Here is a 17174-nt window from a genome sequence, read left to right on the forward strand (position 1 = left end):
GTTATTTTTTGTAGAGATTGGGCGTCTCACTATGTTGCTCAGTCTGTTCTCAAACTCCTGGCCTCATGCAATCCTCCTACCTCAGCCTTCCAAAGTGCTAGCATTACAGGTGTGAGCCACCCTGGCTGTCCTCTATCTCTATAATTTTGTCATTTCAAAAATGTTATATAAATGGAATCATGAAGTATGCAACCTTTTGAATTTGTTTTTTTTTTTTTTTTTTACTCAGCATAATTCCCTTGACATTTATCTAAGTTGTTGCATGTATCCATAGTTTGTTCCTTTTATTGCTGAATAGTATTAGATTACTCTTTTTTAAAAACTGGATTTAAAAATTTGAAATGAATGAGAATAAAAATTAAAAGTAACTGGATTTAGGGGAGAGCATTTTTTTAAAGTTATTCCTAAGTATGTTGTTCTTTTTGAAGCTATTGTGAATAGAAATGTTTTCTTAATTTCGTTGTTTGACTGTTCATTGCTAGTGTATAGAAATTCAATTTTTAAAATATTTATCTTCTACCTTGTGACCTTACTGAACTTATTTATTAGTTCTAGTAGTTTTTAAATAGAGTTCTTAGGATTTTCCATATACAAGAGCATAGAATCTAAGAGTGAAGACAGTTTTGAATTCATTCTTCTTGATCATAACATATTTTACTTCCTATTCCTGCCTAATTACTTCAGCACCTCCAGCACAATGATGGATAGAAGTGGTAAGAGCAAACACCCTTGTTTTGTTCCCAGTTTTACGGTGAATTCAACCTTTTGCCATTAAATATGATGTTAGCTATTTTTCATAAATTCTCTGTTATGTTAAGGAAGTTCTTAGTTGAAGTTTTTAAATCATGAATGTGTGTTGGATTTTGTCAAATGCTTTTTTTTGCATCTATTAAATTGATCATGTGGGTTTTGTTATTTATTGATATGATGTATTGCATTAATTGATCTTTATATGTTAAACCAACTTTATATTTCTGAGATAAGCCCCACTGGTTCATGGTATAGAATCCTTTTAATATTTTTCTGGATTCAGTTTGCTAGTATTTTGTTGAGGATATTCATTTCTCTATGTATAAGGGATATTGGGTTGTAGTTTTTTTTTGTTTTTTTTTAAGATATTTTTGGCTTTAAGATAGGGCAATACTGCTTCATAGAATGCATTGGGAAGTAACCCATCCTTTTCTAATTTTGAAAGAATTTGGGAAGAACTGATGTTGGTTCTTCTTTAAGTATTTGATAGAATTTATCAGTGAAGCCTTTTGGACCTAGACTTTTCTTTGTGGGAAGATTTAGTTTAGTTCTTCTCTTTCTAATATCTTAAGGGTGGAGGTTAGGGTACTGATTTGAGATCTTATTCTTTTCTAATATAGGCCTTTACAGCTATAAAATTGTCCTTCTAAGCACTGCTTTAGCTGTGTCCCATATATTTTGGTACATTCTATTTTTGTTTTCATCAGAAAGGGTATTAAAAAGGTGAAGGAGATTTGAGTCTATTGATATGAGTAGAGTAGAATCCAGTGGAAATGGAAAAGTTGAAGATATATGAGAAAGAAAGAAGGTCTCCATTTTCAAAGGAGAATAGAGAGAAAAGTTCAAGAACCATGGTATTGTGATTAACTATGGACAGGTGGGGCACCTGTTCCTGAGACAAGATGGAAAGAAGTAAGGATGGGTACAGGTGGATATGTTTATTGATCACTTAAGAATGCTTTCAGCTGCAACTAACAAAAAAATCTGACTAACAATGGCTTAGGTGAATTGAGTTTATTTTTCTCACATAACAAGAAATTTGAAGGCAGGCAACTGCCAATACTGGTTCAATGGATCAGAAATATTAGGCCCTGGATCTTTGTGTTGCTCTTGGCCATTCTCTCATGGTCAGTGGTGTTGCAGCTCCTGACAGCAGGCTTTCAAGTCAGAAAGAAGGGGACAGGATGATTTTCATTAACCCTCTCCCTTTTGTCAGAAAAGCAAGCTTTCTTAGAAGTTCCCCAGCAGATTTCATTTTATGTCTCATTAGTCACAACTATATTACATGGCTAGCTCTGTCTGCAAGGAAGTCTTGAAAAATGAGCGTTTATTTTCAGGATCTCAGTGGTGCTGTGTATAGAAATATGTAACTGGGAATTGGGTTAGCCAACCAGTTAACTGTGTCTACCACATGGGGGAGTGGAAATTAAAGCATGTTGTACCAACATTTTGTGTGAGAAGAACCTGCAAGGTAATCTGCGAGTAGATTGGGGTGGAGGTAGATTGGTGAGGTGTAACGGGCATGTTTTATGAAGCTAGAAAATAAGGTTTAGAATAATTGCAGTGGGGCATGGGAGAGGGAATCAGATAGGAAAATGTAAAGAGATAATGTCCAAAGTCATTAGTTTAATTCCAGAGCCTTCCATTATCTCACCCCAAACTATGTAATTTCCTATGGATCTTACCCGTATTGAGGATTAAATATTATAATATGAATTATATCTAGCACAGTGTTTGGTATGTAGTATATCGTGTTAACTTAACTGTTAGTGTCTTCTTGCCCTAAGGAAATTCTTTATCTTTGCTGCCTTTTAAACAAGGATTTCCCTACCTACCTTCATTTATTGCTTACTATTCTTCCTATCTAAAGAACGCCTCTAACACACACATACACACACTCAGGTATATACACAAAATACATCTCTACTAATTTTTCAGGAAAAATTTCATTTCTTCAATATAGGTTGAAGGAATTTCTCATTCTTACACTTCCGTAAGTATTTATTATCCATCCCAGTCATTTGGCATCTATAATATACTCTCTCAAATCTGTTCAACCAGAAGTTGTTTTGAGAGTTGTCTTTCTGTATAGCTATGCCTCATTCTCTCAACCCACTTCTTCAGGGCGGAACTGATGTTATGCTTTTTTTTTTTTTTTTTTGATTCTCTCACATTGCTCAGAAGCACTCCTAAGATTTGGTGCCATGTATACCAAAAGTACTCAAAATTTGTTTATCAATTAGTTCTCATCCCTATCATTTAGGTCAAGGCACATGTCAGAAAGCAAAATTATTCATTTAACATCTTTTACTGACATTTCTGAATGTCTGAAGCCCCAGCTGGATCAAAGATACACTTACACAGAAGAACACAAGGTAAGTATTTCGAGGACTGAATAAGCTGATTTCTCATTTAACTGATCAATGTTCCCTGATTTTAGAAAATTTTTATTGATTTATCATAGTATTTTTTTCTTTACTAAGAAAAACATTTGATTTTTTTTCTTGCCAAAGGATTTTTATACAAAAATTTCCCGTGTTTCTTTTGTAGTACCAAGCTGCTGTATTCTTCATTGATTACTATTTTCAAAAATAACTGTGTTCTGGTTTTCATATGATGATACCTCAAACACAAAATAAGACCCTCTAGTATTTTTATAAACTTTTTAATACTTGATAAAAAATAGTATTTGATGTTATGTTTTGGAAGTCTGGAATTTTAAAATGCAAGGCATCTCCAGAATGCAGCTACTTGGATGACATATATTTAATGTACCAGTTTTAGATGAAAATTTCACATTCCCTAAGGATTATATGTTAGGTAGAAACCTTGGCAGTCCCAATACAGTCTAAACGTAGCTATAACTTTGTGTGACTGTTTATTTTATTCTAAGACAATAGTTTTCCTTTTCTTCTAATTGGAATTTTTTCCCTACCAAATAATGATTTTTTAGTTTGGAATTCTGATAGTTAAACATCATAAAAACATTAAATTCTCACCTCAGAATTTGTTTAGCAGGCAGATAAAGAGGAAGTAGATAGAAAGTATGACAAAGAATAAGAACCTCACTTAAACCCTAAATTATTCATACCACACTTGTGTTATGATTACAAAGACAAAACAAATAGAAAAGAGTTAAAGTGAATAGTAGATGCCTTTTCATATTCTGGAATCACTCTTGTGCTTGGAAAAATAGCCAGCTTTCTGTGTTTCAAAAATCGTATTAGGGTTACCAGCATTGTTGGCAGAGAAGCCCATAAACAGCAAAGTTTTATGAGAACTTATACTGCCATTTACACTGTGCAGGCCATGACCTGTACAGGGCAAGACTGTCCAAAGAGGGACCCCCTAAGAATAGTTAATGAGCAGCACTGAGAGGCCTTGAAGATAGTTCTTTTTATAACCCTCTTGTAGCTATAATAGCAGCACCTCAAGGCTAAAATAACAGTAAATATGTAGGAAAGAGGCCACCAACAAAGATTTGGAAGACTCCTAAAATTATGAAAATAATTGAGGTTGGGAAGTTGCTTCTACTTTACGTTTGAAATCAGATTGGTTAATAATAGAATGAATTCGGCTGCTATAGTTGGGCTCCATAAATGAATCTTATATGACAGATGCAAAGATACTGAATTAATTACATATATGATACAAAAATAAAATAGTCTAGTGGGAAAATGACAGCCTGGCAGAATTTATGAAACCCTCTTATGCAATGCCATAAAAAATCACAATGTGTTTGGGTCGATAATGAACTTCTGTTTTGTTATCTAGGTTAAAACCATGTTAGATGTTGGAACTTTGGTAGGATTTGACATGGAAAACTTGTTACAATCTTTGTATGTAGAAAATAGAGCTGGATTCTTCTTTACTAAATTCTGTGAGCGTTCAGGGAACAAGGTAAAAAAATAATTATTTAAAATCTAATTTTAAAATTTTACTTCACTTAAAAATAAGAGGTGTTGAAATAATTTAGTACTCCAAAAATTATATTTGATGTTAAAATTCCCATCTCTGGTAAGAAAATTTATACCTAATATTTAGTAAAAATTTAAACATCTGAATTATAATTCTCTTTGGTTCACTATCCTACTAAAATTACAAAGAAAAGTAAAATAGAGATAGACAAAGATTGACTTGCATGTCTAACAATAGTTTATTTTCATATTTTATTTCAGTATAATATATTTTAGATTCAGAGTTGATTGCTATCAATCCTTTAATTTTTTTAATAATTCTAACAATTACAAGTTACAATGCATAGTAGCAAAATTATTTCCTGTTTTTCAATTTTTTTTCTTTAAAGAAATGGAGTCTCACTCTGTCACCCATGCAGGCTGCTGGAGCTCAGTGACACGATGATCGTAGTTCACTGTAACCTCGAACTTCTGGGCTCAAGTGATCCTCCCACCTCAGCCTCCTATCAGATGTTCTTTTTTAATCACAAAAAGTGTTTATTTTGCTCGAATGTAAAGTATTTAACTGGCCCAATTATTAGAAAAATGTTTGGTTTGCTGTGATACACATTTTCCCACATATGTCAAGATACCTTCAGATTTTGTTTTTATACCAGAAATATATGGTTACTCTTTAACCATTAACTATTAATAGAATGCTTACTACTTTAATGGCCAATTATGTGAGAGGTATACATGCAAAAATATAATGTTCTAGCAACAATACCAATAAATATTTTGTATATTGCCTGTTTGTGGTAGAAGATTAAAACCATCTTAAATTGAGCCTGATTTATGGTAACAGCAAGGAGCTAAACAATTATTTGTATTTGAAATTAGAGCCTTGTAGAGCTTTAATAATTAGGTGGTAATAATTTATGTACTTTTTCCATCTGCAGTTGTGGAAGAACAGTGTGTACTTCTGGTTTGACCTACAAGCTTATCATCAGCTTTTCTACCAGGAAACACTTCAGCCTTTTAAAGTATGCAAGCAAGCACAAGTAAGTAGTAAATAATGTTGGTTCAGTGTGAAGCTCTGAGTACACAGAGAAATAAAAACTCTGTCTAGTCCCAAACAAGAGAAATCTGGGACTACAGGCAAAAAGGCAGCAGTTAAATTGTTGGCATGGGTTTACTTTATTTAAGTGCCAACAGAATATTGTTTTATAATTTGATTTGTGGGTTTTCAGTTTTATCTATTTTATTTGGTTTGCTTTTTTTTCTGTTTGCTGCCAACTACTTGTTCTTCCAATAAAGAACATCTCATCTTTTTTTTCTAATTTATACCTTTTTGGTTTGGTTGTGAGTGATTTAAAAGAGAACCCTGAGAGTGGACTTGTGATCAATCATTGAAGTGATTGGGAGCGGAGACATTGACCAGTGTCATTCTCTGAGCTTCCTGCAGACATAAGCTGGTGAGCATACTAGGCTGTTGACCTGTTTAAAGAGCAGGAAAGGATGTTGACTGACTCTCTGTTGTGCAGGCCCCATGTTGTTGCCTGGGCTTCTGTGTTGCACACCATGTAAGACACTCTGGAGGAAAGAATGTTTCAAGACCATTTTGAAGCAAAATAGAGGAGCATGGGATGAAAAACAGGAGGAAGAACAGAGGATTCTACAGGGAGTTGGGGAGAGAGTAGCCTCTTTTGGGGAGAAGAAGGAAAGGGTACAGAATTATGACTCAAGCTGACTTTTCAGTTTTTTATTCTTAGGCTCTTCTGATGTTTTCTGGAGAGGTCTCTAAGCCTAGAAAGCTGGTAATCTGTATCTGTTGACACTTAAATGATTTTATAATCCAGAATAATCCCATTCTAGAGGACCTCCCCCTGAACAATGCTAAGGAAAATAGCTTCATCATTTTATTTATTATCTTATAATCTTATTCAGGATACCAGAGTGTACTGCTGGATGTTTGTTATTACTTCCACCACCCTGACTCTGGCATTAATAACTATGCTTTGTAAATTAGCTGGCAGAGCTGTGTACTTTTTACTGTGAGATTAAGGGCTTCACCTCTTACATAGCCCAGATCTGTCTCCATGAAATCATAAAATTATATCTCTAATTTAACAGTACCATTTTCTGAGACCACACAGTTGACTGTTCTGCCTGTTAATCCTTTACCTGGAATTCTCTATTTATCCATGTTCTCCTAACCTATTGCCCCTGTCTGCTAAAGTACCATCCATTATTTTTATTATGTTTTTACTACTACAAAGAGTACTCCTTCAGAAATCTTCAGCTGCTCAATTAAGTGGGTTTTTTTATTGTTGTTAATAAGCACCATATTTCCATGTGCTTGTAAAAAAGGAAATTCTATTTGAGCTTGGTAGACTTTTAAATTCTTAGTAATGCTGTCATTCAACTAGCAGTAAATGGTTATAAAACAGGACACAGATTTGGTTATTCAGAGTTGGATTATTCTGTTTTGGGATTATCAAGGCCTATAAACTTTTTATCCTTTTCTAGGTACTCTTTTGAGGAATCAAAGCAGGGTACGAGAAGGAGAACAATGGAGACATTTACTTTCAGGGATCAATAGAGATAAATAAGAGAAGCAAATCCATGTCATTTTTTAAGATGTATTTGATTTTTACGTCTATGGTTACTTTGTTTTATTTTTTGGTTAGAGAAGCAATTGCCTGAATTGGTTTAGGTTTTAATTATTCAAGGTTTCTGTGCCTCCAGATACAAGAATTGCCTGTAATACCATAGTCCTATTGATTTATTTCAAAGTATGAAATACTATTTATTTCTTTATAATAGAAATATCATATGGCTTTATTCAAGGGTACATTTACAATCTAGATCTTTGGATTGATAATGCCAATGGCAGAATATAATCAGCTGGCATTATGTTAAAGTTGCTTTGAACTTGATTTTATATTGTTTTAATATGTCCGCCAAGATGTGTTCTAGGACACTAAGAGTTGATTTCAAGGGACTTAAATGATATTGTATACAAATACCCTGCAGTTTTATTGCCCCATGAAATACTGTAGAAATATCTGTAGACAGACTAGATGTGGGAGTAGGGATGTCAGTAACAGTGATTTTGTGTGATTAAATAGTCCAAGAGTTTGAACTCCTGTCTTGGGCACACCCTGAAGATTTCATTGCATGGCTTCAAGATAGAATAGTACACAGTTAGAAACCAATTTAAATGGTCTTGGCAAGGAGAAAGGGAATCACCACCATAGTGTAGAGATAAAATCTTTGACGTTAGCATCAACTTGCCAGGGGACCATATCCCATTGCTAGGATTTGGAGGCTAGATTGTTACCACAGATAGTTCTCAGCTTTTTTGACATTACATACTTGCTTCAGTGAGAATACTACAACAGAATCAAACAGACCTGGGTACTATTGTCTGGTAACTTGTGAAATCTTTCAAACAAACTGTATCCCAATAAAAACTGCGTTTAGAATCTACCACTCTCTATAGCACACACATTGAGATTTAAATTAAGTGAACATGTATGATACATAAATAGAATTATATACATGTTTACAAATATGTTTACATACAAAATTTAAATAATGAAAAATGGGAAAGAGGAAGAGAGAAACAATAGCAAAAAATAGAATCTAGGAGAAGAATTATATGGAAAATGTAAGAATTAGTGAGTGAAGAGGGTAGGTAAGAATGAAATGGAAATGAGGAATAACAGATTGCTAGCTAAATTCACGGCACTTTTACCACAAAGTACTATTTAATATAATAATATTCTTGCAGCTGTGTGAGATTTTTGCCTTATTGAATTGGACATCAGGGTAACACACTGTTATTTTAGTGTATCACCTAGATGAGAGGCTATATGACATAGAAGGAAAAAAAATCACAGAACTTGGGAGTTGAAAGACATGAATTTGTCACATTCTACTAGTTACTAGTTGAGTAAACTTTGTCATGTCAGTTTTAATAAGCCTTGTTTTCATGTTCTGTAAAATGTAGGTAGTAATAATGTTTTACGTTTTATTTCCCTCTATTGATTTGGAAATTATATATTCTATTTCTATTTTTACCCTTATAATTTTAACATGCATACTGAAATTAATAAAGTCTAAAATTAATCACTGTCTTTATCCTCCTCTAAAACAATTCAAGGATCTTAGAACACTTTAATTTTACCATACCTTGCCCATTTTACATATAATTTTTGTATAGTATTTTTGTTAATTTTGTTTTATACCCTCCAAGTAGTCATCTTTTTTTTAAGTACTGTCAATATTTATTTCAATTTATTCACAAACAAATTTTTTGCTTACTACTGCTTTCTGCATCTCCTTCCTTTGGGAAGAATATCCTTTAGTTTTTTTTCATTAGAGTCTACTAGTGGTAAAATGATCTCAGGTTTTATTTGTCTAAAAATGTCTATTATATTCTCTTATCAATGGTTTAGCTGAATATAGAATTCTAGATTGACAGTTTTCTCTCAGCATTTTGAAGATATTGTTTTATTGTCTTCTGGCTTCTTTACTGAAGAGTCTGGGTTGCTCCTTTGTAGGAGGATGCTTTTTCTCACTGTTTGTATTTACAATCTTCTCTTTGATTTTGGTGTTCTGTATTTCACTTCAATGTGTCTACTACAATTATCTTTCTTGGGTTTAAGTTGCTTCTAGAATTTGAAGAATCATGCTTTTCATCAATTCTGGGAAATCCTCAGCTGTTATTTCTTTCAGTCTTTCTACTTCTCCATTTTCTCTATTCTATCATTCAGGGTCCCCTGTCTGATCAACGTTGGTGCTTTTCGATATAGTCATACATTGCTTAATGACAGAAATACATTCTGAGAAATGTGTCATTAGGTGACTTTGTCATTGTGCGAACATCATGGACTGTACTTATGCAAAAGTAGATGGTATAGCCTGGTACACTCCTAGGTTATGTAGTATATAACCTGTTGCTCCTGGGCTACAGCATCTTGCTGTGCTGAATACCGTAGGCAGTTGGAACACAATGGTAAATATTTGTATATCTAAATGTAGAAAAGATACAGTAAAAAATATGGCATAAAAGATTAAAAATGAAACATATGTATAGGGCCCTTGCCCTGAATGGAGCTTGCAAGACTGGAAGTTGTTCTGGGTCAGTCAGTCAGTCAGTGATGAGTGAATATGAAGGCCTAGGATGTTACTCTACACTACTGTAGACTTTATAAACACTATATACTTAGGCTACACTAAATTTATTAAAAATATTTTTCTTTAATAATTAACCTTAGCTTACTATAAATTTTTTACTTTATAAACTTACAATTTATTAAAACTTTTAAATTCTTTGTAATAACCCTTAGCCTCTTAGCTTAAAACACACATTGTACAGCTGTACAAAAGTATTTTTTCTTTATGTCTTCATTGTATAGGCTTTTTTCTATTTAAAAAATTTTTTTACTTTTTAAACTTTTGTTGAAAATTAAGACACAAACACACACATAGCCTAGGTCTACACAAGGCAGGATCATCAATATCACTGTCTTCCTCCTCCACATCTTGACCCACCGGAAGGTTTTCAGGAGCAATAACATACATGAAGCTGTTCTCTCCTATGATAACAATATCTTCTTCTGGAATACCTCCCGAAGGACATTCCTGAGGCTGTTTTACAGTTAACTTCTTTATATAAGTAAAAGGAGTACACTCTAAAATAATGATAAAAGGTATAGCATAGTAAATATATAAACCAGTAACATAGTTGCTTATTATTTTTGGCATACTGTACATAATTGTAGGTGCCACACTTTTATATGACTGGCAGTGCAGTAAGTTTGTTTGCGCCAGCATCACTACAAACACGTGAATAAAGTGTGCACTGCAGCTTTATGACAGCGACCGTGTCACCAGGCAATGGGAATTTTTCAGTTTCATTACAGTCTTATGGGACCACCGTTGTTTATGCAGTCTATCATTGAACAGAACATTTTTTATGCAGCACATGATTATATCCTACATCTCTCTAACCTCTTTTTCCAGTTTTTTCATCTTTTAATATCTGTGTTGTATGTTGTAAATCAAAATAAATCAGTTTCCTTTGATCTGTTTTTTCAGTACATATATTGTTTCTTCAGCATATTTTATTCTGCTATTTAACTCACCCATTCAGTTAAATCATTTTAGGAATTATGTTTTTTTATAATTAAACATTATATTTGTGTTTTACAAATCTTCCTGGTGTTTTCCTTTTTGTATTTTTTTCTCATGTTTTTTATTTCCTCTTTTATGTCTTTAATTATTCTAAACATATAGTTTGTAGCTGTAATTATTCTAAACATATAGTTTGTAGCTGTGTTATCTATTCTTGCGTAACAGTATTATCACAAACTTTGTGGCTTGAAGCAACACACATTTATTATCTAATATTTTATATGAGTCAGGATTCTGGGCACAGCTTTCCTGGGTCCTTTGCAAGATGTCGGCCAGGGCCGATTTCTCATCTGGGGCTCATCTGGGGAAGGATGTGATTCAGTGTTCACATGGTTGTTAGCAATTGAGAGCTCAGCTTTTTGCTGGTTGTCCGCTGGAGGCCACTCTCAGCCCTGTGCCTTGTGGCCCGATCTGTGGCAGCTTGCTTCCCCAAGCCAGTAAAGGGAGAATTTCTTAGCAAGATAGGCATTACCACCTTTTGATTGCATGTAATCACATACATATCATCACCACTGCTGTATTCTCTTGGTTCGAAGCAAGCCACATGTTATGTCCACACCTGGGGGGAGATGTTTATGAAGGGCATGAATACCAGGAGACCCTGTTTTCATGGGAGCCACCTAGAGTGTGGCTGTGATAGTATTCAATAATTCTATGATTTGTAGTTCTTGGAAGAACTAATTCTACTATTTATTAATTCTGCTGGCATAGTGGGTTCTTGTATGTTTTGTAATTTTGAATTATGAGCTCTTTAGTGGGGTTTTTATCTGTACCACTTCTGCTAGGCACTTTTCTCACCCAAGATGAGAAATTGGCAAGTGTAAACTTGAAAACCAAACCCATATAATGATAAACTAACTATAATATTGGATTCTCAGGAAATTTTTTTTTTCTTTTGCAAACAATCCAGGCTGATACAAGTAAGCTTTTTTCTTTCTTCTTTTTTTTGTCTCCCATGTTGGTAGGTATAAAGAAGCTTGCTTTTCTGGTGCTTACTGTGGGTATTAAATAAGAAAACATGTGACTTTTTTTGTTATTTTGGCAGTCTAGATTATTTTAAAACACTTCCTCTATAAAATACTTAGAAATACTGGACAAAATATAACAAATACCCTTTTAAATGCCTGGCTGAGATAGTAAGGGAAATCACCAGGGACCAAAGTTAAGGAATATGCTGCAAACCAGGTTGATAAGCATGAGCTGACACTGGGACTGCCATGGGGTAAACCAAGGGTTTGGGCCATAAGGGCCATGGGCTACAGGAGGAAATGACCCTGGACTCTCATGAGGTGAAAAAGTTACACTAAGACCCCCACATATGCCAAGGTCCATGAAGGGTTGTACACAAAATAAAACTTGGAGTAGAAAAAAATATACACATTTTACTTTATAAAATATATTTTTTTCTACTCCACATTTCACTTTATAACCCATAGTAAGCATATGAGGTATTTTATTCTGCTTTTTTGTAGATAAAAAGGAAACTAGATCTCTGAGACGTTAATCTTGCCAATGTTACATAGCTAGGGACAAAACTAAGCTCAATCTCAAGATCCAGAACCTGTCTTCAGTGCTATGCTCTGCCTTCTGTACTATATGAAAGTTCTCATGTCCACCTCAGAGGTTTGTTGTGAGGATTGCACAAGATAATGTAGGTGGCCAGGTGTGGTGGCTTGTGCCTATAATCCCAGCACTTTGGGAGGCCAAGACAGGAGGATTGCTTGAGGCCAGGAGTTTGAGACCAGCCTGGGCAACATAGCAAGACCCCATCTCTACAAAAAATTTTAATAAATTAGCTGGTGGTGCTGAGAATTAGCATGATGGCATGTGCATGTAGTCCCAACTACTCAGGTTACTGAGGCAGGAGAATTGCTTGAGCCTAGGAGTTTGAGGTGGCAGTGAGCTATGATGATGCCCATACATTACACTCTAGCCTAGGCAACAGAGCAAGACCCTGTCTCTCTCTCTCTCTCTCTCTCTCTCTCTCTCTGTCTCACACACATATAATGTAGGTGGAAGTATTTTGTAGTATAGTATAGAGCACTCATTGGAATAAATAGGTATTAGGGTCAATACTTAAGGTTGTCAGTTACCTGGGTAATGGGGAAGGAGAATAGAAATTTTAAGGAATTGAAGAAAGTAGAATGAAAGAGCATCAGCTCCTAAATCAACAGCTATTCACTCAACCAATACTGGTACTTATTCCAAGTTTCAAAATATAACTTAAATAAAAATATGCTGCATAGAATCACAACCTTTAAAGAATATCTTTTACAGTATTCACTTATTTACTAATTAACATCCACTGAGAGTCTGCTGTGTGCCAAGTAATGTTCTGTGAATACAAAGATGATTAGGACAAAGTTCTTGGCTTAAAGAGCTCACTCTCTGGTGGGAGAGAGACATAATTACTCAAGTACTTCAGTTGTGTTTAAAAAAAACCAAACAGCTAATAGCATCCTAACTGAAGATGAAATAAGTTCTTTCTTTACCAGCAGATAGCAGTGAGTTATTGTTTTTTTATATAGTCATCAGCCTCTTTTCAAATACCTGTAGGAGTGAGGGAACTATTTTCTTTTTTCTCATTTTTGAGCCAAAAGCTGCTATCCTTTGGCTTATTTATGCCCTGTAAAGCAACACAGAATAAATCTCTCTTTTCTTGACAACCCTTCAAACAAAAAAATGATGCTGTCCTATTTTATTCATGTTAACAACTTCAGACTAAATCTCAGATCTTTCCAGTATCTTCAACCATAGCTAGATGAAATGTTGACATTTGGAAGTTCCACTCCTGACATCTCCACTCAGTAATAAGACAGCTCGAAAACACTCTCTGCCCTAATGTTCTAGAGAGAGACTCTTGTTTCTGTTTACATACATTCGTACAAAGAAGTCACTTGATGGGTCCCATGGCAAATAAGTCAGTCCAGGTGACTACTCCTGTCTATTCAGGGTTTATAATGCTATCATCAGTTTACCCTTGTGTTTGTCAAATTTCACAAGAGAGAAAGGACAAACAAAAGCCGAGTCAATAAATGTTACCAGACCTGTATTGTGCATTGGTGTTTTTAGGAAGCCATAAGTTGCGATATCATAGTAATGCTGAATTCATTAACATATTTGTTCAGCAATTATTTATTGCTATCTTATCCTCTCAGGCCCCAAGTCATTTCAGTTTCCTATTAGGTGATCTTAGACACAGTGTGGATCCAAATGATGTTCATACTAGCTTGTGCAGCGTAACCCTGCCTGAAGGTTCTCCAGGTACATCAGTGCATTTGTCCCCTTTGCTCCTGCTCCTAGTTTTATTACTGCGGTATAAAATCAGTATAAACTGGATAGCAATTACACCAGCAATTACAAGCACACATTTTCTCTAGCCTAAAAACTTTTCTTGCTATTTCCACCCTCACCAGATATTCTACTATACACTAGGCTCTGATTGGTGCTGAGAACACACACACTGGTGACCAAAGCTTGCCCAGGCGCTGCCCCACCAGTGCCTTTCTGTGAAGGTTCAAGAATGTGCTTTCTTTTGCCCAGTTTGCCAGAGAACCCTAGAAAGATTGATAAAGAAAAGACCAGAAGAAACCATATAGCCCTTTCCCTATAGAATTTGCATTGTCCTGACAGTGTTTTCCAATGAAGTCTGAGATAACTTTAGGTAACCAAAACCTTGGGTGTTACTACAGATTCCTTTGAAAAAACTTTTTTTTTTTTTTAATTAGGATGTTATTAGGGTGCAGACATTTTGGTTCCATGTTATGACTTCGCCTCACCCAAGCCAGGATTAGAGACGTGCCCTTCCCCCATACAATGCTCACCACGTCCATTAGTTGTGAGTTTACCCACCCCCCGCAATCCGCAATGAATATTACTACTGTGCGAGCACCTTAGTGTTGATCAGTTAGTGCTAATTTGATGGCAAGTACATGTGGTGCTTATTCTTCCATTCTTGTGATACCTCACTTCGCAGGATGGGCTCAAGCTCTATCCAGGATAATACAAGAGGTGCTAGATCACCATTGTTTTTTGTAATTGAGTAGTATTCCATCGTATACATATACCACATTTTATTAATCTACTCATGGATTGACGGGCACTTGGGTTGTTTCCACGTCCTTGCAATAGTGAATTGTGCTGCCATAAACATTCGAGTGCAGATGTCTTTATTATAGAATGTCTAAACTTTTTATGGCATAAGAGGGGCAGTGTTGAAGATTTTTCTCTAATAATCAGCTTCGTTTTTCCTTTGCTCACTGTCATCCATTACCTTAATTGTTTAGGTTCTCTCTCTTGGCATTTATAGGACCTAAATACTTCAGGGTGGTCCTGACATTTTCATTAAAGTGCCATGATCTGAGTACTCCTTCTCTAGACTGATGGTGTATTTTCAGGTGCACTAGCAGAGCTCATTATTTCTTTACTCAGCAGCAGCATTAAGAATCAAGCTATGTCTCCTAAAAGATGAATGGGCATGGGTGAGGGGCAAGGTGGGTGGTGATTGAATGTGGGAAATCACGTCCCTCCTTAAAGCTTTATAGTAAATTTTGGTGTCTTCATAATTAGGTTGTTTCTTAAGTGCTGGGCAATTACTATTAAGGCTTTGTTACATTATTTGTTTTTGTTACCAGAGAGATGGTGTCCCAAGTAGCAGTCAGGCTTGGATTCCCGAGCACTATGAGTCATGAGCACAGATGAGAATCAGCAGGGTTCTCATCTTGCATCCCATTTTGTTGTGTTTGCTAGTGAAGTGGATTCGGGAAGAATGCATACAGCAGCCAGCTTTCTGGCTTACAGTTACCCGTTTATTTCTCCTATTCCTGATGTTTTTACTAGTTACCCACACTCAGTCTTAAGATTTTTGAATATTGTAGGATTATGGACCAAAAAAGGATCTCCAAAGATCCTCTTTTAATTTTCTTATTTACTGAAAGGCCAATACCTGAACTTCTCTGAACCATAATTATCATTACACCTGACATTTATTTAATATTTATTATCTGTTACTTTCTGTGATAATAACTTTACATGGATAATTTTATTTAATTCTTGACAATCCTAAGAGGTAGATGTTGTTATTATGTCTGTTTTAATAGATTTGGAGAAGATGAATACTTCCCTAAGGCCCCTCATTTAACAATGGTAAAGTTGAAATTAGTACCAAGTATTCTGACTCCAGACCCTGTACTCTTTAACCTCTAAGCCATTGCTTTCTTATTATTGTCTCTAGAAAAAGGAGTATCTGTCTATCACCTAGTTAAATCTTTCACTTTAATATCTTAAAATATCCTTATGAACATTAAATGTCAAATTTCACCCTGAATATTTTTTCCCAGTAGACTGTTAGGTCCATGAAGACAGTCTGCTTTGTTTACCATGTGTATTCAGGACGGGAGGTGGTATATAAAAGCTGCTCTGATAGTTACTGAGTAAATGAATTAACTCATTGGCCTGCTTATATTTTAAGCAACATATTATAAACCTAATTACAGATAGCCATTGATTAATTGGATATGACTGCCAGCCAAGTATAGTTTTTTAAAATTTTTTGTGTAAGTAGCTTAAAGAGCCACCATATACCATCACCCAGCTTCAACAATTATCAACATTCTGTCTTTCCAGTTTGTTACAATTTGCTCTAAATAAAAAGCTCATAATAAATTGCACTGGAGCAACAGTGAAATCTCCCTGTCCGCTTCTACTTCACCCAAAATACCTAAAAATAGAGTTACTCATTGAAGCTTAGCTTATGAAATCAATGTGTAATAATGTAAAAAATATGAGCAGTTGTCTAGAGACAGAAGGGCTTCACAGGCCTGAAAGATTTCTAATGAAGATACCAGCACATGTAAAGAAAGAATGTTCCAGTCAAGAAGAGACTGCTGGTCAGCCCAGGCATCCCAGAAAAGAAAATGTCCCAGAGGCAGACCTTGACCATGCTCTTGAAGCACTATCCTGAGCTGTCCACTCCTATGAGCATCTGGTCAGGTTAATAGATCTTGACGGAGAGAATATTCGTGCAATCACACAGTTAACTTCCCTTATTCTGACGCCGGGCAACCTGCTGCATGTAAGCTTGCTGTCCAAGGTGGCGTGCTGGTAAACATGAACATACAACCTTAAGGATAGTGATTTTCTCGTTGTGAAGTAAGCACTTGATGCCCTGGTTTCACTATCAGTCTTTTGTGCTTTGTTAGCATGGGTTAGCATCCCTGTGAGACAGGGTTTGGTTTTTTTTTCCAGCCAGAAGTGTTAATATAATCATGCTTTTTTCATTTAATTATTCTTTTATTCACTGATTTCCAAGATATTATTTATTAA

General features: G+C 35.2%; 1 protein-coding gene across 1 annotated transcript in view; it reads left to right on the forward strand.

The window, feature by feature from the left end:
* Window positions 1-17174, forward strand: part of RGS22 (regulator of G-protein signaling 22) — a 137429-nt gene that overhangs the window by 44956 nt on the left and 75299 nt on the right. The window contains exons 11-13 of the mRNA XM_012643528.1: window positions 3014-3125; window positions 4525-4650; window positions 5606-5707. Of these exons, the coding sequence (XP_012498982.1) occupies window positions 3014-3125; window positions 4525-4650; window positions 5606-5707 (340 nt within the window). The remainder of the gene's footprint in view (window positions 1-3013; window positions 3126-4524; window positions 4651-5605; window positions 5708-17174) is intronic.

Source organism: Propithecus coquereli, unplaced genomic scaffold, assembly GCF_000956105.1.
Source record: "Propithecus coquereli isolate 6110/MARCELLA unplaced genomic scaffold, Pcoq_1.0 Scaffold2, whole genome shotgun sequence".
NCBI lineage: Eukaryota > Metazoa > Chordata > Mammalia > Primates > Indriidae > Propithecus > Propithecus coquereli.